General features: G+C 36.1%; 1 protein-coding gene and 1 long non-coding RNA gene across 2 annotated transcripts in view; one reads left to right on the forward strand and one right to left on the reverse strand.

Annotated features, from left to right (window-relative positions):
* Positions 1-1,844: 1,844 nt before the first annotated feature.
* PLPPR4 (phospholipid phosphatase related 4) overlaps positions 1,845-26,489 on the forward strand; it is a 43,128-nt gene continuing 18,483 nt past the window's right edge. The window contains exons 1-2 of the mRNA XM_032247961.1: positions 1,845-2,366; positions 23,854-24,039. Of these exons, the coding sequence (XP_032103852.1) occupies positions 2,289-2,366; positions 23,854-24,039 (264 nt within the window). The 5' untranslated portion in view covers positions 1,845-2,288. The remainder of the gene's footprint in view (positions 2,367-23,853; positions 24,040-26,489) is intronic.
* LOC116530012 lies at positions 6,050-26,034 on the reverse strand. Its single transcript, XR_004259786.1, has 3 exons — positions 25,901-26,034; positions 23,788-23,794; positions 6,050-6,062 (listed from the first exon to the last, which is right to left on the reverse strand). It is a non-coding gene; the product is annotated as an uncharacterized LOC116530012 (long non-coding RNA).

A 26,489-nucleotide genomic window follows, 5' to 3' on the forward strand; every position in this document is an offset into this window, starting at 1 on the left:
CTGACAACCTACTCTTTCCAGGTACATTTCTAGTTACCATAAAACATAATAATGAAAAGGTGCTTGACCTTATGGAATTTACTAGTGGATGAGGCAGACAAGAGAGAAAAGGACAAAGAAACATTTGATATACTGTCAAATGGTGGTAAGTTCTATAAAGGAAAATAAAATAGTATAAAAGAAAAAAGAGTGACAGAGGTCTGAAATTGTGATGTTACCTGGTGTGTCAAACACAACTTCCCTGGGGAGTTAAAATTTAAGCAGAGATATGAATTGAGTGATGGGTTAAGCCATGCAATTCTGGTGGAATAGAGTTCTCGGAAAAAGGAAGAGTAAGTACAAAGCTCCTGAGGCAGTGAGAGGCTAAACTGGAATGGCCAGACCATCGAGGTGCAAAGTGATGTGAATGAGGTCCCAGAACCAGGCAGGGTTGCCAGGTAGCGCTTTAAAGAAGATACAGGAAGTTTGGACTTTCTGTTGAAGTGGAAGAGAGCTTTGGAGGGTTTGCGTAGAATAACACAATCGGGTTTACTTTTCCAAGGACCGTTCTGGCTTTTGTGTAGGGAATCATTCTTAGGTTGTGAGAATGGCAAGGGCAAAATCTGGTAGAACAGTTAGGAAGCTGTTAGGTTATGCCAGTCTTGGCAAGAGATGGCAGTCCTGTGTGTGGTAAGGAATGGGGGCACGTAGTCAGTTTGGGAAGAAGATGTAGTTCTCTTCTGATTACTTCTATTTTCTAAGTGAAATAAGAGTAAATGTTATGAACTGAGAATGAGGAGATTTGAGAAGTGAGAAGCTCTGAATGGGAAAATGGCTGAACAGAAAAAATTCTAGAATTCTGGGGGAAATCCAGGACCTATTTGGAGTTGTGGTCATGAGCTGGATGGGAGAAAGAATCATGCGGTTGTGTGTTTTTCTCCAGTTACTTTCGGTTGCTCTGGTAAGGGCAGAGAATTTGGTCCAACTAAGCTGGGATTTTGATCAGGTGAGTATGGCAAATTGGGAGGGGAAAACAAACAATTACACTACTAGACTTTGGAACCCATGGCTGGCAGAGGAAAGTGGGGGCAAGAGGTGGTGGTGGCAGTGAAATGTGTACATTATTAGATAGGATGGTCCCATATTGCCGAAGACCTAAAGGAGCAGCGACTGAGAAAGGGAAATGGATAAATGAGTTTGGAATTGGCCATCACATGCTTGAAATGGAGACTTGAAGATACTGGAAATGGCCTAGGGCATGTGATCACAAAAGTTGGTTATCTTTATTAGTATAATACCATGTCCTGTGTTTGCTGGGTGTTTTTCTGTTCTTCATCAACTTGATACACTGGTTGCCAAAATAATCACAAAATTGAGACTAGCCACGTATACTGCCAACAAGCGGAAGGACTTTAGATTATTAATATCTGAAGACATACTTCTTTTTACTATTATGAATGTAATACTGACATTGTTCTAGGGTTGTGACAGTGAGATTATAACATGCCCTAGCCTTTGGGCTCAATGAGAATACCCATTACCTGTGCATTCACACATCTGCCTTTCTGGATGCAAGGAACCCACATCGTTCCCTCACAACCAATAGTGTTTGTTAGTGAGTGCTTTGGTGTCTAAGGGAGCCAAGGAGTCTCCCAGGCAGAGAATCTCCTATAGGAGCTGTCATTTCTGGTTAGCAACCAGCTCTCAGTGAGTGCCTACCGCGGCCTACTTTTCAGTATGATTTCATTTCGTGCAGGTAGGGTTGTTTTTCTCGCTACGGGTCAGTGCACTGGAGCAGGGCTTCAGATCCTCAGCATTCTTGAATAGCATTCCTAGAGTGACCCAGGAGGCTTCCCAAGAGGGGAGTAGGTGGCTTAGCTCCTCAGCCTCGCTACTGCAGAAACCAGGAGTGCGTCCCCCTTTTCGGATTCTTGACGTCAAGCTCCGACAGCCCTGGAGCCTCGCAAGGGCGGTAGAGAGCTGAGGAGGGGTGGGTGACAGCGAGGGGAAGCCATTGCAGCAACAGCTTGGAGGAGGGAGCTGGACGTCGCCTCTCGCCAGGGAAACGGGGAGCAGGAGCCAGACTAGGGGAGGAAGAGGACCGGCCGGCTCAGGGAATCGCTGAGCTGCTGCAAAAAGGGGCGGGGAGAAGGTGGGGGCGCTGCGTGCAGCGCGCTGGCTCCAGCGGTGGCCGCGGGGAATGTGACATCAGCGGCGCCGGGCGCTTGGGGCTGGAGGAGGCAGCTCGCCTCGGCTGCGCTGCGCACACCTCGCCCGGGGGAGGACGCAGACCGGGGCAGGCGGCAGGGATGTCGGCGAAGGAGAGGCCAAAGGGCAAAGTGATCAAGGACAGCGTCACCCTCCTGCCCTGCTTTTATTTCGTCGAGGTGAGTTGGCCCAGCGCCTTGGCATAATGCAGATCCTCTGGGGATCTCCTGAGCGAATTCAGGTCCCGGACAGCGTTGGAGGCGCAGAGATCGCGTGCCAGGGCGCGCTCCGCTGTCCCCAAATGCCCGACCCTCCCTCTTCCCCTAGATTTCACAGGAGCTCCCCGAAGGTGCCTGTGAATACCTGTCAGCCCGGGGTGATTACCACTAGAGGTGTCGCTGCTGGGCAACCAGGGAAGAGATACCTGTGTGAGTGAGTGTGGTTTTAGTTCCTTGGCCCTCCTGTGTGTCTGTGTGCACAACGTCCGCCAGTGCCCCAGAGGGGCCATGATGCCCATATTTCGGGATTTGTGTCTTCAACCTGCCAAGTACGCGTCGAGAACTCTGTGTGCACACAGCTGTGCCTAGGGCATATGAGGGTTGACGGTGTTTACATAGCACAAATATTGTCCGTTGCTTTTATTACCCCTGTACCCCCAAATCCCTCTCCTGTTATGGTGTTCACATGTGCTTCTAAAATTGGATCTGCATCTCTAAACATTAATCATCAATTTACTGGCCTCTTTCCACAGGAAAAAAAAATACATATTATGTATGTGTGTGTGTACATATCTATATATAATATTTTAAATCTATGACATCATCTGATTTTACATGATTTGTATCTGTGTATTTACTGTGCTGAGCAGGATGACAGTTAAGCAATTAAATGCAGATTTATTCATAATGAACCTCTAACTTACCAAAATGCAGTATTTGCGAGAGAAACAATTCATAGGAGGGTTATAAAGATTGACAGATACAGTGATTCCATGTACTGTACTCCATTGCATTAGGAAGACATTTTTAAGCAAGAGGTTTCTTAAATCACAGATAGAAAGGGGACGTATTGCATAGGTTTAGGGAAATTAGATGGTTTTAAGCATAAAACTATATTCTGTGTAGTTAGAGCCTGGGTTGCATAGAGAATTGTAAGACTGTTGCTGAATTATAAATATCCTTCTCTGGCCATCTTTTCAGCCAAATATGGAGGTTTAGCCCTTCCAAGTACAAACAGTAGATTCTGTATGCAATCATTGCAAAGCTTATCTGTTTTGAGGAATAGTCATTGCCTTGAAATTGGGAAAAGAGACATTGTCAGACTCTTCTTATAGGTAACAATGTATTTAGAAGTTTTGTATAGGTGTCATAGTTTTTCAAATAATTTCAGTTTTAAGAAAGATATATGTGACTTGCATAAGTTTCAGAGAAATGATGGGTGGCCCCTTCATTCATGACTCATTGAAAAGAGACAAATTAAAAAGGACCTATGTATTTAAAATAATCAATTGATTCATTTATTGTCCTTTTCACAAGAGATTTTTGAGACCATGGCTTAGGTAATTTTTGATGAAAGACAATAAACAGCTTTCTCTAGTAAAATGTAGACGACAGAAGATTCCGTGATGAAAAGGGTGAAGGAATGAAAGATGAGATACCTGCCTTCAAATTCAATATATCAGACCACTTGTCGCATTGCTAGTTTTGTGCTATAGTGCTTTCATTTGTGTCTGAGTCAATGACATTTGTCTAGGAGAAATCAGTTAATGGTTGAGTTCCCTCTCCAGGAAGGAGCACACCTGAGGTCAGCAAGAAGCTGACTACATGTAGGTAGCAGCTATATGGCTTCAAGGAAAATGCCCCCATGAAAGAGGATGCGAACTAGAGAATCAAGGATGTGCGTTTACAGAATGTACATGCACACTTCTGAGGCACCTTTAACAGGAGTACATGTCCCTTAAGCAAGAATTTTAAAAGTAAAAGTGCCTCATAATACATTGGAATTGTGTGTTTAGGAATAGACATCTCATAATTGTCACTTCTTTCCCATGAGTGGAAATAGCCCAGATTCATTACTTTTACTTTGGCCCATTCACATACCCTCTATGAAATTTTTCAGCAGAGCATGCTATAGAACAATTACTTAAAGACAATTCATGGAGTTTAAATGAGCATTGATGGCACTGTGACTTGGGGATAACAGACTTCAAAGGCAGATCCACACAATTGGATTGCAAATTATCTTCCTGACAACCAAATGCATGAATCACTAAAGAGCTTCCAGAAAATGGGAGACTGCATTAGTATACCAATTATTTAAGTGTTTGACCAGATGCACTACCACGGTCCTTTGAAATGACTCATTTTGAAGCTGGTGACAATGCACTAAATTTACATCTCCTTTGTAGGATGAATAAACATAGCTTGAATTCGCATGTTAGTAAAATGCTCTAGAGTAATGACACTTTGCTTTACAGTATAGTTTTCCAAGACCTCAGAAGTTAAGATGGAAAAGTGAAGCATGAGTGAATCTCTTTCCACCACATATTAGCCTAAAGCACATATTTTTAGCCTTCTCTGTTACTTGAACTATAATTTAAGTAACAAGAAGAGGCTAACAAAACAGACCTCTGGAGAAAACAGTTTCTGGGTCTCAAGTCAGTGACGCCACGAGCAACTTACACTTTGTCTTTTTCAAAGAATTTAGGAATTTAACATTACAAATTCATGAGAGATATGAGATATAAAGAAACTTTAATTGGGAAAATGAGGGAAGAGAAATTCGCTCAAGCCAGAAGGGGCTGAAATCAAGATGGACTGAGTTACATCAGGAAAATGGCAGCATGCTCTAGGGAAAACCTGGGCCGTACAGACAGATTGATTGGTTCAAACACCACCTTTGCCAGGTACTACATGAATTGATCTAGCCAAGTTACTTCTCTCATCCTTTGTTTCTTCACATATAATAGAAATTAAATAATATAAATATAAATACACATGTATTCATATATAATAGAAATAATTATATGTCTTAGACTATAGAATATATTATGAGGTTAAACATCAGGCCTGTGATATGGTAGGCAATCAAGATATGTTAGTTCCTTTCCTTTATAACTGTCGTGACCTGAAATGGATTATTTTACTTATAGTTTGGATTTAAGGGATCAAGTACTGATAAGGTCTAGCTTGAGAGTTCTCATAGTTAAGAAGTCATCTTCTCCCCGGTTTCTAGAAATAGTTTGGGCTCCACAGGTTTCTTGAAATGAACCTGTATTAATTGATATAAATGGGGAGAGTGAAGTGCTATTTACAGTTTGTACAATAATAAAGACAAACATTTATAAAATACTTAATATGTACTAACAATAGGGTTAAATGCTTTACGTGCATCATGTCGTTCAATCTTCAAAGTTTCTCTTTAAGAAAGAGGCCATCATTATCTGTGTTTTGAAGAAGAAACTGAAACTCATTAAAGTTAGACAACTTGCCCAATTTTATAGAGAAAAGTTAGAGGCAGGGCTGGATATTAACTCAGAACTCATGCTCTTCACCACTGCAATAACAATCTCTGTTGACTTGTTGAAAGAACGCTCAAAGTTACTCTGTATGGTTTCTCACTGGTAAAAATAGGAAGGTGTAATAAGGCAAGGGCATGCTGTCAAAGATGATACAGTTTTCTCTGGCAACAGATCAGCTTCCTCAGCTCAATTCCTCCTCCAGTGGGAGCCTCCAAGCACAAAGAGTTGGTAGACAGTGCATACTCTCCACATTAGCTCATCAGCTAGTGACTAGTGCCCCTCAACAAGGACCCTGGATAGAAGCAAGGAAGGAGTAAAGAGGTCGGCAGTCCATTTGCTGAGTGTCAAAGTATCTCTAATTATATCCCCGAAGGCATTAGGCTGCGGTGTTCAGCCACTAAAACCAAGTAACCTTGTCCTTGTTCACCACCATACCTGATGTTAAAGCACACATTAATTTAAGAGATATAATTATTTTTTCTTACCTCTTTGGTTTATGCTGCTATTTGCTGATAAAGTGGTTTATGGTTGACAGTAATGTTGGACAGCATTTGAAAAACATTGTGATTTTTAGTTTAGCACCTCATTTTATGAGCAAGTTTCATAACTTAGTTTTATACTGTTCAGCCTGGGAAAGCAAAGGTCAAGCAGTAAGAAGAACTCTCAGAGAAGCATACCCATACCCTATTAGGTTGAACAGAAAAGCAGGTAAAAAGGAATGTTCCACTAAAGAAAAGGTTTATCACGCTCTTAAAGTTTCTGAGTACTCTGCAAGAGATGGCTCTATCACTTACAGTGGCAGATGCAGCCAGCAGTGTACCTAGAATTAGCAAAAGAGTTTTCAAACTTAATAGCCCAATAGTATATGTGATAAGGTCAGTTGTCTGGGTGCTAGTGCATGCAAAGGATTACAGTGGTCCCTCTGGGGCTCAGGCTCACAATTTTGTTCTCATTAGTCATCCTGCTCAAAGATCAATGAACTATGTAGTATAAACAAGTGACAAATTACCTTTTTACACCTAAAAACCAATAAATTGTTAAAATAAATGGGAAAGAGATTCTTTTTACTTAATCATTCTGCTACATGACGTAACATTTTTATAACACATCTGTTGCTAACTTTATGAAGGCAGAAGACTTATGTTTGACCTATATGTAAATATATGTTTACAAGGCTACAGATACAGAAAAGAGTTTGAAATTGCCTGTTATTCATACAAGAAAACACACACAGACACATATGTATGCACGCACCTGCACATAGGTATGTACAAATACATATGGAGTGAGAATATCATCTCTCTTTCCACTCAGCATAAAATTACAGTATCTGAAGCATTCCAATGCAGAATATTTTAAACTCAAAAAAGTAAGATTACGCAGAAAGTTTTCATTTTATTTTATTTATTTTCAGGCAGGGTCTCACTCTGTCACCCAGGTTGGAGTGCAGTGGCATGATCTCAGCTCACCGCAACCTCTGCCTCCCAGATTCAAGTGATCCTCCCACTTCAGCCTCCTGAGTACAGGCATGCACCACCACACCCAGCTAGAATTTATATTTTTTGGTAGAGACATGCTGCACAGGCTGGTTTTGAATTTCTGGGCTCAAGCAATCCTCCCGCCTGAGCCTCCCAAAGTGCTTGGATTACAGAGGTGAGCCACTGTGCCTGGCCTATTCAGAAAGCTTTCATTATTTTGAATGTGTACTCAGCAGTAGATACGTTGCAGGATTTTGCTAACGGAGTTAATTACTATAGGGTCAGTAATCAAACAATGTGTTCAGGAGTAGAAGCCATTGCTGCTACTCTGTTACCATCCTACCTAGAGATGTTCAACAAGCCTTTGAGCAAAGTCACCTGGTTAGTTTGGTCTAAACACATTTTGACATTGTGGTGCCTTGACAAAACCTTAACACAATTTTCATTTTCTTCCCATTGGAAAGTATCCACAGATTCTTAATTGTAGCAAACATTAATTCACAAGATTTCTGTTCTATGTCATGATCTATGTAAAAATTATATAACTCATTTGATTTTATTGCTGAGAAGTATTGCTAGTTTATTCCCTTTTACATAAATGTTAGCATCAGTATGAAATATAAAATCACGTTTCTGCATTGCATATACCAAAATAGTAGCTGTAGATTTTTTTCTTCTCTAGATTGTATAGAAGGATAGGCTGCTCAAAGAAGTACTTCAAACTCTGCCAAATGAGATGAGTTGGCAAGTCTTTCCTCTTTCAAAGTCACAATGCATAAAGTCGGATGCAAAATAAAGTAAATAGAGAATAGATTCCTAAGTTTTAGAGATAGAGTTAAATGAGGACATTTCTGCAAATGCAAGTGTTGAACACTAGGGAATTCTTTTCTATTCCTAAACACCACCACGATCTTACTATTTCTTCATGGGAAAGTTACTTGGAATGTGATTCGTTCTACTTTTCTCTATTAGGAAATAAAAATACTTGGCTTGCAAATTTCAAGTATATCTTTAATAATAATAATGATAATAATCAGAGTAATAACAAAGAATAGTCCATTTCAAGTCTTCTTTATATGGGGCCCCTCTAGATACATTATTTTTAGTCCTGAGAACTATCCTACTGAGAAGGCATTGTTATCTTTATTTTTTGATTCAGAAATTATAGCTAAGAGAGCTACTGTCTTTACCAGGGACACATAGCAACTAAATGAAGAAGTCAGGATTTCAGAGCTTGTCCATTGTGCTCTTGCGTTATGACTACGCCACACTGTCTCACACATGCTTCCATCAACAGTGCTAAACCTAGTGCTGAAGTAGAATGGAGAGCCCTGCCTCTGCTGTGAGTTGACTGGCTTGATGGTATCTGGATGCATGTATTTGAAACATGTCTGGTTGTGGCTCTATCAGAGTTGCGGAATAGAGTTTTTCTCTACATTCAGCTCTAAACTTCACTGTGTTAGTGCTATTTCCTAATTAATAGTAACTGGTTTAATTTCTGACATGACTTGAAGGCCCAGTGGCCCCTAAAAAGAAGCTTCCTTTGGACAAGCACAAATGGCTCCTGTGAGTCTTTGATGGACATTAATGAGGATCATTGTGTGGGGATTAGAGGGAAGACTTAGAACATAAATAGAGTTTTAGGAGCATAGAATATGTAGGTCTATTAAAATGTTAGAAAGAAAGAAAACAAGATAATAGAAACAGAGAGAGGTGGGTCCAAGCAGGATTAGAAGAAAAAGCATTAGAAAATTGAAGGTAGGCATGAATTGTGTGTGTGTGTGTAATGGAGATCCAATCTGTGAGCAAACCATGAGACCCCTTTAAACATTTGATTGTCTAAGCTGGCTTGTTAAATAAAGATTACCTGAGACACTATTACTGATGTTTATGTTGGAAATGTATCACAAATATTACAGCAAACACATTTTCTCTAGCATATGTATATGGCATAGGACATTTCTCAAGCAACCTTTTTATTTAAAAGGTGGGGAAATGTCTTATAGAGTTTAAAAGTCTTATTACAGAGGTAAGTCTAATAAAATTATGGAATTTAAGAACATATGGCCTCACTGTTTCTTCTATCACATAAGAACATTTTTCCTTGAAAAGGTTAACTGAGTTAACCTGTAGACATACCAAGTGTGCCTGAAGTACCTAAGGACACTTTGGTTAATATCAGATCAGGAATAGAACCTAGGTCTCCTGATTCCTGTTCTAGTGCTTTTTCCTAATTACTACTATTTCTAGAATTATTTATATTAGAAAGTTTCCCTCTGGATTATAACATTTAAAATACAGGTCATTCTAATTCTACATGTGAACAAGTTGTGGTAGCTGTTTGTGCTAACTTCCAAACACATTTCATGACCACCTTGCATTAAACAACAAGTCAAAGCAATCATGAATGGATCTTCCACTTTTCCAAATTGTTAGGCTCTTTTAAAAGCATGGTAATAGCCAAAGATCAGAAAATTGGAAATGATTTTTTTCTCATTGTCTAAGTGCCCACTTGTAATTTTACAATTAATTACCTTGACATGAAGTCTGTAACACACAGTAAAGGAAAGTATAAACATGGGAAGGAGTAAAAATATAATTTATGTCATCATTCATGGAATAGCTTTGAATTTTCCCTCATACCTTAATGTAAAGTTTTCATACAAGACATTGCTCTGCCTCAAGGATTATTGAAAAGTTGAAGATTAAATCAATCTCTGAGATCTATATGAGTCCTCATATCTTAATTTTACTTATATTTATTTTATGATCTAGGAGCTACATATGGATTGTTTGGGATTTGAGATTTCAAAGAAAGGCATCACTGAAGCAAAGAACTTGCAATTTTAGTTTTCATAGAAAGTTATTTTACTTACATAAGGCACATATACCAGCAGACAAATTTTTTTGCCCATGGTAAAACAAAGTATTAGATATATATTTTTTTACTTTGGTAAAATAATATAGTTTTTTTTTAACTCGATCTACCAACTAGCCTTGTAATCTTGGGCAAGTAACTTATTTCCTGTAAGCCTAATTTTCCTCGTTTGAAAATGATGAAAGTATTATGTTCAGGTGAGAGTAATTATGACCCTTTAATCGTAAACAAATTATAAAATATGGCCAACAATTCTAAAGCAAAGTCAAGCCTGGTAAATGAATTTTCTTTTTTCCACTTACCAACACTCTCTCTCCCATCTTGTCGAAAGTAAACTTTGTTGGTGGCTTTAGATGTTATATGATTCCCTGGAAAAGAGCAGGTTCTCCTCATTGTTTTTTACTGGTATCACTCATTCATGTATGTTTTATATAGTGTACATACAATGGTAGAGCAGTTTATTATAAGGTATAAATACATTAACAACAAACCTTTACTGGAATTCCTGCTCATTTTCATGGATAGAGGGACATATGCACACACTCACAAAATAGAGACCACTTTTTTTCAGTACCCTTACCTTGACCCAGTCAGTGGAGGGGAATTCTTATTTACTGAGCACCTTCTATACACAGCGCCCAGGTAACACTCTCCTGAAAGTCCCTACTCCAAGGTTTTTGGTAGGCCCATACTCTGTGAGCCACTGCCATTCTCATCTTTCCAGAGTTCTACAGTATTATATATAAACTTGTCAGCAGAAATGTCTGTCCAATGCAAATTAAATATCTTCCCTTGCCTCAACCTAACCATCTGTGAAATAAAGAATATTATGCTTTCTAAAAATGATGAATAAATTAGATTTAGTCTTTGGGAATGAGTCATCTCACTTAGGCTACTGTATGATTCACTGGAATCTTTTATTTATTTATTTATTTTTTTAAGGCAGTTGGATACACCCTGAAGAATTAACAGGTTACTTATCCCTTGGGTGATGATCTGAAAATGCTTGTATTGTAGCAACTGAGATTTGAGTTAGAACATGGAGAACATCCAACTGTGAAGATTTAGACATAAGTAATGTCTTATTCATGGCAAAAACTTATAAAAAGGGTGGACAGCAATCTGTTGTAAACAATATACTATAGAGAGATGAACTTTTGAAAACTCTTCTGCTTTAAGACCTCATTTGGTTTCTAGCTTCCAGCTGAATTTGATGTATGTGGAGAAAAATTATTTGATGTTAGTATGTTTTTCAATATTTAAGTTTCAGACTAGTAGTTATTTCATAGATAATATTGGTTCTAGTAACTTTTAGATAGTTTGAGCAGGACATAATTAAGAAAAAATTCTTTTTATTTATTTTTAAACTCCAGCCTGTGGAACAATGAAAATAGCAGAGAGCAGATAGTCTCTCAATAAATCTGTGATGCATTAGTTGTTGTGTTAGTCAAGAAATCTAGCAGTTTAATTAATGAATATATGGAGATAGACCCTGGGCTGAACCTCAGCTTTGGCCTTGATCTTGGCCACATTATTCCCCGACTAACCTTGAAGGCTAGTGGTCCTTTCAGTCCTGTTCAGAAATAGGAGAAGAGATTGCTAAGACTTCAGTGCTCAGATATGTGTTCCAATATGTCTAGGAAGGGCCAAGTGCAGTGCATCCTAGAAAATGCCTGCTCTACGGGACTACAAAACACTTTAAGAACTGCTCATTCCAAAGTCTCCACCCCACGAAACTCAACAGGCTCTGTTTCTTCCTCCACCACTACCCTTCACCTTCCTAAGATTCCAGAGGTTGAGGCAGCACAGTAGGGAGATGGGATGAAGTATCTAATATATTTTGACCCCAGGAATCACAAGGTCCTTAGTGATCTATCCTCAGTTCCACATTCTTTCCAGGCCATGTTAAAAAATCACAGAGAGGACAGCAATTTACAATCTAGACAGAAGCTCTTTAGTGTGGAGACTGAGCCTGGGCAGTGAGGCAGGGCGAATTAACTCCCTCTCACAGTCTCTACTCTTGGTTCAAACCACTTACCTTCCCAGGTGATTGTGTTGGTCAAGCACCTAACAGCAGTTAGATTTATTTATTTAAGTATTTAGTAACAAAACGGGTTTCTTTGGCAGATGCACTTGTATGCCATGTTACATGCATTTGATTTATATATATTGTTCATCTGACTTTTGGATGCATTTTCCAGTGAAACATATAATGCAATCCCACTTACTTTAATTAATTTAATAACATCATTAAGATGTTAGAAAATAAAATGAAGTTATTAATATCCCACATTAACAGCTCAGCTTCAATATCTCTTTTATGTGCACCAAGCCTTTTCAGAAATAAAACTTACATAACTAAGACCTTCAGCAGCACTGGAAAGTTTTAATTCTGAAGAAGGACTCCTAATGTGCATCTCACTGTGCATCTAGTATATAGAGGAGAAGCCTAGAGGGAGAGAGAAGCTTGTGATATGCTATAGAACTCTAATCTCTGAAATTAGATGAGAAATTTCTTTTCTGAATAATTAATAGGTCAAATAAAATGTATCAGTCACATGGCAAATACTAAAAAGTATTTGTTAAATAAATTGTATAATTATAACAGAAAATATGAACTTTCATGTTTAAGTAAAATGGTTTAATAATAAAATTGATAACTTATTTTAATAAACATTGTAAAAACATAATTAATTTAGAAACACTGATTGCCTATAATTCAATCATTCCTTTGTATATAACATTAAGATAACATGTCAATTTAGATCTCAAAATCAGAAATTTGCTTCTCTTATAACTCAGCTATAACTCAAAGACAAGGGGACGTCTAAAAGTTCATAGATAAAATGGAATTAAAAGATAAAAATAAAAAGTATAAACTTTATTTCTCAACATAAGCTCTATCAAGTTTAAGACACTTTTATAAGCAATGATAAAAGCCATTTAGTCCATACCTAAAGAACTGATGGTCCTGGGAATTTGACCATGTCATTGCAGTCTTTTTTACATTAACAACTGAAGAAAAATGGGTGCCTTTGAAAGATTTCCTAAGATTAGAAAACAGTCAGAATCAGCCAAATTAGGACTATGAAGTGGATGCCTAATGATTTCCCACTGACGCTCTCAAAAAATTGCCCTCGTTTGATGACAGGGATGAGCATTGGTGGAGAAGAGCTCTCTAGAAAAGCTTTCCTGGGCATTTTTCTGCTAAAGCTTTGGCTAACTTTCTCCAAACACTCTCATAACAAACAGATGTTACTATTCTTTGGCCCTTCAGAAAGGGAACAAGCAAAATGCCTCGAGCATCCCAAAATGATGTTGCCATAACTTTTGCTCTTAACCAGTCTGGTTTTACTTGGGCAGGACCACTTTCCCATTTTGGTAGCCATTGTTTTGATTGTGCTTTGTTTTCAGGATCATACTAGTAAAATCATGTCTCATCACTTGTTATGGTTCTTTGAAGAAATGCTTCAGTACTTTGATCCTACTTGTTTAAAAAATTCCATTGAAAGCTCTGCACTTGTCTGCAGCCCATCTAGCCACATTTGCTTTGGCACCCATTGAGTGGAAAGTTTGCTAAACTTTAACATTTCATCAAAACTGTATAAGCTGAACCAAGTGAAAGGTCTATATTGTTGGATATTGTTTGTGCTCTTAATAGTCAGTCCTCTTCAATTAGGATACGAAAAGACAAATGTTTTTCTTGCAAATTGATGTAGATGATTTGATGTTGTGAAATTCATCGTCAACATCATCTTTTTCCACTGATTTCTTGTATTTATAAACCTTCTGTAAAGTATCAATGATTTTGCCTTTCTTCTACCAAAGCTTCTTCATAAATTTGATGAATGTTCTTGCTTCAATTTTAGCAGAATTCATGTTGCTCTGACAGGTGATCTTTTTAAACTGATATCTTATCCGTCTTGGTGCTTCAAACTAGATCCTTTTCAGACATGTTATGAGTGAATGTGAACTCATTTTGATGCAAAAAATTGAAACCCATGCACAGTATTTTCATAATATACATGCTCCATGACTTTTGAAGATCGCTCATGGAGAAGTTTTAGTTAGGCCACATTTGCCTGACATTATTAAAGTGGCCTTTTCCCCCCAAACTCTTGTTTTGTTTGCACTATGTCTTTCCTTTGTCAGATAATGTGAACAGCTATCTGCTTTCTCTTGATGAATAAAACAATCCCACTAAGAGTGAAAACACTATTTAATCTAAGTACATTAAGATCTTACCTTTTTTAGAGGACATCAAGAATATGTACAATATCACACACTATAGACATTGTAGAGTAGCATTAAGAATATATAAAGAGAGATATTCTCATTTCTTTATTTTTGTATTTTCTCAATGTCTTTGGAAAGCCATAGGTCCATAATAGAAGCTTCTGGGAAGAGGTAATATGTACAATAATCACAAACATGAACTGGAAAGCCAGATTTCTTGAGTTTGTAATCCAGCTAAAAAGCTGTATAACCTTATACAAATCATGGAATCTTACATGATAACCCTGTACAAATCATGTAATCTCAATTCCCTCATCTGTAAGATGGCAGTAATAATAGTACCTTCATCAAAAAGGTGTTGTGAAGATTGCATTAATTCAAACATATAAAGTACTTTAAATGGTACCTGTCAAATATTAGTAGCATTAAATTACTACTATTACCCAAATTTGTAATGTCCACTGTATGTTACAAGGGAAGAGAAATTATAGCTGGGAGAAAGGATTTAAAAGCAATTACTTTTAACAATTAAAATATAGATCCTTAGCCTCAGGTCTTAGTCTCTAATTTGGTTTAAAGAATAAAATGCTTACCAAGACAATGCACATACTTCAGTGTCTAATTATGTAAGAAGAACAAATCTTCACTACCTGAGGTTAAGGCTGGTGATTACAAAACCTACTACCCAAGCCTAATGCTAGGTCAATATTCAGGTAATAAAACAACCATTTATCATTATTTTTGACTTTACTGTTAGATCATAGAGTGATTGTAACTGGTCCTTTTAGAGCTGTAAAGATGTAGTTTCATATTCAGGTATAAAAACATAGAACAGATTTTTCCCAATCTAGTACATATATTAGAAAAGGTAGCTGTTCTCTATTAGTTGTAATTTCTATGGAGGATCCAATTTAAGTTTCTTGTATTTTTTAATCCTAAAAATTATTAAAAATCTATAAATTCAAAATAGAAAGCATTTTATTGTGGTAGAAGTAAATGAAGATCTTTTAAATGGGGGATATTTTCTTAACCACACTGCAAGAAAGTCTCAACATTTGGCAACTCTCTTCAAATCATTCATATATGTATTAGTTCATTGTGCACTGAGGATGTGTCCTGACTAGGTGTTCTCGGTGTACAATAAAGGGATAAAGAGATAAATAATACAATTTGTCTGCTCTCAAGGATCCTGTTGTTGAATAGGAGAAGAATAACCACAATCCAATATGATAATTGCTGTGATCCAGGCATTCATCAGGATATTGCTGTACAGTCAGAGAAAGTGATCCAAAGGAAGCACTAAAAGCAGGAAAACATCTGGAACCTTAAGTGTGCATAATTTCTGATACTTTACATTCAAAATCATTCACTAGGGAAGACAAAAGTGAAAAAACAAGCAGATCATATCCAAAATATAATTAAAAACTCTTAAGATATTCCCAAAACCAAAATAATACAAATGACTTCAAAGAAACTGCACAAGGGAGAACCTTCAAGACCTGAGGGCACCACATCAGTGAGACTGTGATTTCAAAGTGCCTGCCACCCCTTTGCTGCTGTTGCCATTGAAACACCTTGACACATGCCATCTCTCTCCTTGTGTCCTTTAAACTGGCAATCTCATTGAAGCCTGGGGCTATCCTTTCCTGAAAAGCACTAGACTAGTGCCAGATGGTGACATGTGGTAGAATGGCAGCAGGGTACATGGCGGTGCATGCTTCCAGGAATTTAGCAGACCAGGTTTCAATTACTGGCCTTAAAAGCTAGGCAGGCTATTTTACTTATCTGGGGCATGGCCCTTTTCTTAAATTTATTTTGAGAATCCCAAGGAGGTTATAAGAATTAAATCAGATAATTAGGAGGAAACGTCTAAATAAAAACTCAGTAAATGTCCTTTGCTTTTTAGGTCTGAGTACATACCTAATAAACTCTACTGAAACTGAGAGGAGTTGTAGAAAAGATAGATCTCAGATTGAAACAAGGCAATTTTTATGTTTGAGTGATAAGGAATAAGTGAGCAGAGAACATGTTTAAATTAAGAATTAAGAGAAACAGAATGGCCTTTTTCGAACTGCACCATTCCCCTAAGACATCCTCTCTCCACGTGGGAATTGCAGCTATCTTAACAGTATGAAGGAAGAAAGCGAGTTGAGTTCCACGAGCAAAGAATTTTGAGCATGTTTCCCAACATAGACATCTGGGTAGGAATCTGGGTGTTCCCACTTGGGGGTTTTGTGGCTGTTGCACCAATTTTGTAACCTATTTCTGCCTCAGTTTTCCCATTTGTAATTTGGAGATACTGATAGACACTTTATACAGTGTAGATTGATTGTAGCAATCTTTTAAACTTAACTAGTATCTGGCACCTAAATCCTCAACACATGCTGTGTATTTCTCAGAAATTGTCTATGTGTTTTGTTTTCTTAATCATAATTTCCTAATTTCTTTCAATTAAATTCAGTGAATATTTACTGGACACCTAAAACATTCAAAGCACTGAGTGAATTGCAAAGGTATCACTTTTGAATATTTGATCTTAGGGCAAGAGCTGGTAATATGTAAATAAATATAAGCAAAGCCAGACTAACAGGTCCTTCAATAAAGTTATATATGAAGTATGTGAGATGGAGCCTTCAATTCTGAGTGGTGTGCATGGGGAAGATTTCAGGGAGAAAAAAAATTATATTGTCTCAACCCGAAAAGATAAGTGCAATTTTTATGAGAAATAAACGTGGAACTGTAATGTGAAGCAGAGACCAGAACATGTCTTTTTGAAATATAAATATAATGGGAACATGGGCTGTCTTTCTGGTTTGGAGAGTAGAGAGTAGGTGGAAAGCAAAATTAACCAAGAAAGGCAGATGAAGGCCATATTATAAAAAGTCATAAATATCATTCTAAAAAATTTGCACTTTATTTTGTTATTATTGGGGCACCATTAAATGTGTGATGAGGTGTGAATTCTGGGAAAATTGGCTTGGAAGCATTGTGGAGGATGAAACAAATTATGAGGAGAATACAGATTTTTTTTTTAAGCCATAATGTTTTATATAAGGCTGTGACAGTGTGAAAGAAATGAGAGAAAAAATTCTTAATTCATGACAGTACATGGAGCATTTCAGTATTAGATGGCAATGTAAAAAGGCTCTCATTTCACTGATAACAAATGAAGCCCAGAAAGGTTAAGTGACTTTCCCAAATCCCAAAACCTGGTAGAATAAATGAGGGGAGAAAATGGATTCTCCTGGTTCTAATGCCAGCACTGGTTTTCCTCAATCACACTGCCCTGTTTCAATTTGTATCTATTCATGTCCTACAAGCCACATCTGTTTTATGTGTAGAAATTAGTTTAGATTTCTAGACCTTGAGTTATGTTACAGACTCATTCTGACCAATTCTTTCCTTTAATGATACTTCAAATGTTAGTATGTTTTCATAATCTGTATTTTTGAAGTTCTTTGCAGCCAATCTGAATATGCCATACTTAGAGTGAAGATAGTTTTATATGCCATAAAGCCTAGTATTATGTTATTATTATCATCAATATTTGAAGAAAGTACTAATTTGTATTAGTTACAAGGCAAAAATACTACAGAATACCACTAAAGCCCCTTACCACATGTGTGTTGACCTGTGACAACCTTCTTCATGGCTACAGGCTTTAACATAATTGCCTTGCTCTGCTAGTGTTTTTCCCAGTTTGAATTGAATTTTAATATACTGTATTAATGTTTCAAATTTTATATTTTATATGATTTGGGGGTATTTACCAAGTTGGTTCCAAGCCTCTCATTTTAAATGTGTTATTAATATTAAAATCTTCCTTTTTCTCTTAGACTAGCTCTTGCATATGATTGGCATGAATATGCACAATTATTTTCTTTGATTTTGTGACATTACTTATGTCAAAACTAAAATAATTTAACTTTCAAATCTCTTATGCTGGTGTTGTTCTCCAAAAGTGAGGATTTTGTACCAATAATTTGCAGCTTTATGCCTCCAGCCTTGGCCTCTCCTGCTAGCTCCAAAGCGACATCTTGTTTTAATAACTAAGAGACATATCAGTTTTAATATTTTCAGAACAGAATCTTCTATTCTTCCCATCCAAACTTCTCCCTATCCCAGGGAGTGGCTCCACTGGCCTAATTGCTCAAACCCTATCTTTGAGATCAATATTTATTGTTTTATCTTCTTCACTGATCAACTCATAAACAAGCTCTGTCATATCTATTGCCAAAACTATATCAACAATCTACGAATTTATTTGTATCTCCAGTACTAAACTCTAGAACATGCTGCCTCATCTTTCTTGGATTTCTGCCATTGCCATGCATCCACTAGAATGTAAGCTCTGTGAGTTTTCTCTGGTTTACTGCCACATTCCTTACACTTAGAGAAGTACCTGGTGCCTACTAGGTATTCAATAAACATTTGTTGAGTTTTTAAAAGCTTTCTAAATTTTTACCCTATTCCTATTTTTGGTCCACTGTGACCATTCTCAATCCAACAACAAGTGATCTTTGTAAAAGACATTTCAAATCATATTACACCTCTGCTTGAACTCTCCAGAGGGTTTCTCATCCTACTTTAAATAAAATTCTAACTTCCTCCTTGGACTTCAGTCTCTGCAAAGTTTGGTCCCAAATCTACCTCTCTGACTTCAGTTTGTATCATTCCTCCACTTGGTTATGCTTTTTACCTGGTTTTAATATGGTTGGTTCTTTCTTGCCCTTTCAAGTATCTGCTTAAATGGCACCTATTTAGATAGGTCTTCCTACCTAAATAGGAATTCAGGCACTTAATTACACAGCCCTCTTGTTTATAGTATCTGTTCTTTCTGATATATATTATATCTTATATATATTATATATTTTAGCATAAATCTGATATAATGTATATCTGATACAATATGTATCTCTGATATAATATATAATACCAGATATAATATATATCTGATATATATTTTTTACCTGCTTTCCTCAACTAGAATGAAATATTCATGGGAACAAAGATTTTGTTTTATCACAACTGTATTCCCAGGACCTAGAACAAGGCCTGGGGCTTGTTTTTTATCTTTAGACAGGGTCTCAAAGATATTTGTTGAATGAGTAAGTGGATGAGCCACCAATAGCATATATATTAATTGGCCCTTTATGACTATGGTTTCAACCAGTTCAAGAGGATCTTATAGGATTCTGAATTCATGATGGCTATGAGGAAGGCAAAGAATGGAACTGATCTGTATTGCCCTAGGATAAGAGCAAAGTGAGCTCTCCCCAATGAAAAGTAAAGCTTGTCCTTATTATAATCATGGTAAAAGCAAGTAAGCTATCTGATCTAGATAAAATCTCATGATAGATTTCATAAAATGTTTCACTAAAATTGATATATAATCTAGATTTGTCTTTTTAAAGTTAGCATTGGAAAAATCAATATTATCTAGCAAATGTGGTCTTTTGAAACACTTTGCTTTTGTTTGCCCTGTTCTCTAAAACAGTTACAATTTTTCTTCTTAAAATTTGCTCTATTATTTTCACTCACAAGTTCCTTAGCAGATGGTAATTATAAGAATCAATCTTTTCTTTTTGAAAACTGCTTTCCTAATCCTCAGGTAATTTCCCTCCTCTCTATTGCTGCATAAAAAAGCTTGGTTACACTTTTTTGGTTCACTGTTTTGGGGGCTATATCATGACTAGAGAATAAGATTTGTAGTGCTTGCTATATAGACTTTTAAAAAATCTCTTTAAATCTCATTTTCAAAATCCCATTTTCAATGCAATCAAAACAAGTCTGTGTAATTTTATTATGTGCATATCAATTCTATATGTATTCCAAAATTGGCACATACCGTCTGTTAAATTTCTTACATTGAAAAAAAATCTGTTATTGCGCATTTCAGAAGATTAAAAAAAAAACAAAACTCTGAAGACAGTTATGTTAGAAATAAGCATTGTCATTTAATTCATTACGTTGGGTACTAAAGTATGGGAATACCATGCATAAAATTACTTATTTCCAAAATATAATGAATATAATGAAGATTTTATACAAATAACTCTTTATTTAAAACAAAATGATGCAAGCAACAGAGTAAAAGGTGCTTTTTGTAAAAAAAGAGAGAGAAATAAACATTAAAAAGAAAAAATGATTCTTATTTTGAAAACAAATGAAGGTCTTAAAACATGCTTCTATAGAAATATAGAAGATACTAATATATATATGGAAAATGATATAATTGGAAAAAGTTTCAGTTTCAGAAAGACTATTGGCTGAAAGGACTAATGCATAATATTAATGACAAATTAATTCATTTGTTAATGTAGCATATATGTATATATAGAGGTATGTGCATGTATATTTGGAAGTCACAATAATGTATATTAGTAGCAACATAGAAATCAGTACAATTAGGCCGCTGCCTTAAGAAGACTTTAGTTTGGGAAGCAATGCAAAAGACTAGACCTAATTTATAGGAGATAAAAAAGAGCAGTGGGTAAACATTTCCTAAAAAGAAGTACTAGGGAATTAAGACTGAGGAAATCACTCTTAAAAGGTATTATCAAGTAAAGCTTCATGAGAAAAGTGACATTTGATGAATATATTGTTGTTATTATTTATAATAATAACAATACTTAATAACATTTATAAACTGTTTATTCCAGATATTGTGGTCTTTGGAACTAGAATTCATAGATTCAAAATCCACATCTGTCACTTACTATCAGTAACTGCTTATCCACCTGCAAAATAAGGATATTGATAGCAACTGTCTTATGTCACATTAGAAAGTTTTAAGTTAAATGAATTTAAAATGTATGAGTCAAATTAATTAAAATTCATAAAACAGAAAATTGGCATATAGTAAGCACTATGTGAAGTTTTTGTTAAATTGATACTTACATATATTTATATGGATTTAAGTGGAAATTTCAATAATGTGCATGCACCATGAAGTGCTGATTTATTGGTCAAGACTGAAGGCTACTATTCCTGCACCATAAGAGAGGGAAGTGGTGAGGAGGAATGGTGAGATATTTGAAGTGACCAAATAATAGTCAATAAGAAAAAAATAAATGTTTTTGATATACTTTTTGTTCTCTGCAAAGTGTCCATCGGAAAAACAGAAAGATAATGCCAGATTAATCACTACGTATTTCTATTTTTTCCAATAAACCATATTATTTCCTCATTACGAAAAAGGCCTCTTGGGAATAGAAGGCATAATGTTGTCTTCTAAAAATAAAAAATAATTATTTTTTAAAACTAAATCAGAAATCATGGGTAGTTAACATTGTCTTTATCAAAAAAATTGGCTATTTGCTTAAATAAATATTATATCCTCCAAAGGAACAAAACCTTAAACTAAGCAATTCTTTGAGTGCTATATAAGTCCTATATGTCCACATTTTCAGATTCCAGCATGTCTGGCATTAGGTTAAGCATTTGTGATATTTTCTGTTTAGCACATTATTGAAATTTCCACTTACATCCATATAAATACATTTAAGTATTAAACAGGTCTCTCACTAAGCTTACACTCCTTGATGGCCGAGTCTATCTCTTGTTTAATATATTGTATCTAGTACCTACATAGTGCCTGGCACATCATAGGTTGAATGAGTAAATAATTGAACCCAAAAAGAGTACACAAAGCCTAGAAAGTACACTGTGCCTAGTTTAGGGAAACTAAAGAGATGACACCTAGTGAAGTTAGGATTTTCAGAAAAACAATGAATAATTTTTAATGTAAGTATCTCTCAAATATTGCATGGGGTATACTTACACTAAAAATTCTTCATTGCTATCTGAAATTCTGATTTCACTGGGTAACCTGTATTTTTATTAGCTAAATCTGGTAACTCTAGTTATTATAATAAATTAAGGTTTACTCATTTATTCATTTAGTTAGTTATCAACAAGTAGTGATTGCTTCCTTAAATTATTAAATGATGTATTCCCTGCCTACCAAGTGCCAGGACTTATAAATAACACTGGCAGATGCTCACTTCGTAAAGCACTTATTTCAGTGGGAGACTGGGAGAGACAAAAAATAAATAAGTATTAAATTGGCAAGATAATTTCAGTTAATGATAAGTGCCATGAAAAAATACCAAGCAGGATAATAAAGCAGAGCATGATGGATGGATCAAGAGCTACCTTGAGTAGAGAGTGCAGGAAGGCATCATTAAACAGTAAAAAGAATCCAGTATGTAAAGAGCCAGAAAAAGAGCACAAAATGAAGAAGAAATAGTAAGTGCAAAGGACCCTGGGCAGAAATGAATTTGACTATCACAGAAAAAGAAGAGAAACCCATTGGATTGTAGTGGGCAGGGGGCTAAGGTATAGCGAAAATGTGGTACAAGAAGAATCAAAAGCCAAAGCATGAAGAAACTTGCATTGCATGGGATGGCATTTGGATTTTATTCAAGTTGCATAGGAACTACTACAGTGATTCAGATAGGGAGTGATGCAATCTGAAATATTTTTGGTGGTGGTTGTTGTTTTTATTTTCTTTATTTCTTCTAAAAAAAAAAAAGAGGATACATGTACAGAACATGCAGGTTTGTTACATAAGTATACGTGTGCCATGGTGGTTTGCTGCATCTATTGACCTGTCTCCAAGTTCCCTCCCTCAACCCCCACTCTGCAACAGGCCCTGGTGTGTGCTGCTCCACTCTCTGTGTCCATGTGTTCTCAATATTCAACTCCCAGTTATGAATGAGAACATGTGGTGTTTGCTTTTCTGTTCCTGTGTTAGTTTGCTGAGGATGATGGCTTCCAGCTTCATCCATACCCCTTTAAAGGACATGTTCTCACTCCTTTTTATGCCTGCATAGTATTCCATGGTGTATATGTACCACATTTTCTATCCAGCCTATCATTGATGGGCATTTGGGTTAGTTCCATGTGTTTGCTATTGTAAATAATGCTGCAATAAACGTACATGTGCATGTGTCTTTATAGTAGAATGATTTCTATTCCTTTGGGTATATATCCAGTAATGGGATAGCTGGATCAAATGGTATTTCTGGTTCTAGATCCTTAAGGAATCGCCACACTGTCTTCCACAATGGTTGAATTAATTTACATTCCCACCAACAGTGTAAAAACGTTCCTGTTTCTCCACAGCCTCACCAGCGTCTATTGTTCCCTTACTTTTTAACAGTAACAATTCTGACTGGCATGAAGTGGTATCTCATTGTGGTTTTTATTTGCGTTTTTCTGATTATCAGTGATGTTGACCCATCTAATCTGAAATACTTTTACAAGACCTCTTGGAATGCTGTGGGAAAATGGATGAGTACAGTGGGAGGGTAGGAGTGGATGTGTAGCACCAGTTACAAGGCTGGGGTTGACAGAGACTCATAACAGGCTATAACTTAGATGGGTGAATTGGAATCCATGTTGAAGGCAGAAGCAATAGTACTTACGAATAATTCTTAACTCTGGAATCAGAGAGGAATAGTTAAAGAAGGAGAGAAAGCCACTTGTTTTCTAGGTATGGCCTGTATATCAGGTAGAATAAATTGATCTTCTTTGTCCTTCATTCCTAGTTGCCTATATTGGCATCATCGGTGGTTAGCCTCTATTTCCTCGAACTCACGGATGTCTTCAAACCTGTACACTCTGGATTTAGCTGCTATGACCGGAGTCTTAGCATGCCATACATTGAACCAACCCAGGAGGCAATTCCATTCCTCATGTTGCTTAGCTTGGCTTTTGCTGGACCTGCAATTACGGTAAGAACTATCCCCCAAATTGTGTTTATCAGTCCTAGGAAGCCAAAATAAATGGGTTCAAAGCAAGCAAAAGGTGAACTCTAAATCTTGAGTCAAAATCATGTCTTTAAGATACTTTGATAGCATCATGTGGAAGTTAACAGAATAACATTATTGGCATTAAAAGTTAAACATTATATGATTTGAAAAATGATTGATCCCTAGTGTTTATTTGTATAAAACAATATGAAAAGTTTTGTAACTGTGTATTCCTCTTTGAATGGCTAATATGACATTTCTGATATACTACCTAATTAACTGACTTTACATGTGTTTATTTGGTATCTGAAGCCTGAAAAATTGGGGAGGAGAAATTACAGAGCCAACAGACTTGCTTCCAAAAGTGCGTTTGCTATCACTTATTCATTTTTAAATAGATTATTGCTATTGATTATGAGTACTGAGCATGAATAATTATAGATATCAAAACTCATTCCAGCCATGCATGCACACATACACATACACACAGACACACTCAAAGAATAAAATGTTTTATATTCAAAGAAGGCATTTGTATTTATAATATGCCCATAAATTCAAAATAGCTAGAATAGACTAATTTAATGTTCCTAGCATAAAGATAAATATATACGATGATGAGTATCCTAATTACTCTGACATAATATTTACATATTATATGAATATATCAAATTATCAGCTATACCCTGAAAAGATGTACATCTATCATGTATCAATAAAAAATCTAAAATAAATAATTACATAAATAAAATATGTACATAAAGAAATGCTCTAATGTACTAGAACTGAATTCAAAACCTAGTTGTTTTTAATGTGTTAATATACATTGTGAACAACACACTTTTAGATAAATCTATTAATAAATAAGACAGGCCAACCCTTTTCACCACTACTTTTGGCCCAGAAATACTACCTAAGGGGATAAGAAACATGTTTCAAGGGAAATGATATTTACTTCTATGGTGAAAAAATCTTGTTTTCCTTTTAGCATGTACGTGAATGTCAAATAAAACGGCTGTTAACTTAAAAGCTTTATTTGAATGCAATTTTTACCAGACATCCCAATGAATTGGCTTATTCAGGTTTAGTACAGCAGCAATTTAAGATTTTCTACAAAGATCTTCTAAACTCTATACTTTTATATAGCTATGGAATTTTAAAATTTCCTAATATTAAATAATCATAACATGCTGTTTACACTATAAATACATAGTGTATAAAATATTCTCAGAAGACAAAATGGAAACAATTTTCATAGAACTTTTTAATATTTAAAAGGTTTTAAAATACTTTATAAGTTAATCAGTTATTCTACAGTGACTGTTAGATTATTAGAACTATTAATGATGTACTTGGAAGAAGCTGAGACTCTGAGACGAATTAAACATTCTTGGAGTGCAATATTGCTCAGAATAACAGTATTTTCCTGTCATTTGCTAAAGTTTTAACAACAACAACAACAAAAAAACATACTATGCAGTCATTTTACCAGGGCAGAAAAACAGAACTAAAGACAAAAGGGACATGATTATCTCAACAGATGCAGAAATGGCTTTTTATAAAGTTCAACATCCCTTTATGTTAAAAGCTCTCAATAAACTAGATATTGAGGGAACATACTTCAAAATAATAACAGCCATGTTTGACAAACCCAAACATCATACTGAATGGGCAAAAGCTTGAAACATTCCCCATTGAAACCAGCACAAGACAAAAATACCCTCTCTCACCACTCCTATTCAACCAAGTATTAGAAATTCTGGCTAGAGCAACCGGGCAATAGACAGAAATAAAGGGCATTCAAAAAGGAAGAGAAGAAGTAAGACTATTCCTGACTAGTCACCAGAAGACATGATCCTATGTGTAGAGAACTCCATTGTCTCGGTCCAAAAGCTTCTTAAGCTGATAAGCAACTTCAACAAAGTCTCAGGATACAAAATTATTGTGCAAAAATCACTAGCAATCCTATACTCCAACAACAGTCAAGCTGAGAGCCAGGCAGCAAAAGAATTCCCATTCACAACTGCCACAAAAAGAATGAAAACCTAAGAATACAGCTAACAGGGGAAGTGAAAGATCTCTACAAAAAGAGCTACAAATCACTGCTTAAATAAATCAGAGATGACACAAGCAAATGGAAGAGCATTCCATGCTCATGGATAGAAAGAATCAATATCATGAAAATGGCCATACTGCCCAAAGCAATTTATAGATTTGATGCTATTCCCATTGAATTACCAATGACATTCTTCATAGAACTAGAAGACGCTATTTCAAAATTCATATGGAATCAAAAAAGAGCCCAAAGTGCCAAGACAATCCTAAGCAAAAAGAACAAAGCTGGGAGGCATCATGTTACCCAAGTTCAAACTATATTACAGGGCTACAGTAACCAAAACAGCATGGTACTGCTACAAGAACGGACAGATAGA

This window comes from Sapajus apella, unplaced genomic scaffold (assembly GCF_009761245.1).
Source record: "Sapajus apella isolate SASKATOON/1434 unplaced genomic scaffold, GSC_monkey_1.0 scaffold64, whole genome shotgun sequence".
Taxonomy (NCBI): Eukaryota; Metazoa; Chordata; class Mammalia; order Primates; family Cebidae; genus Sapajus; species Sapajus apella.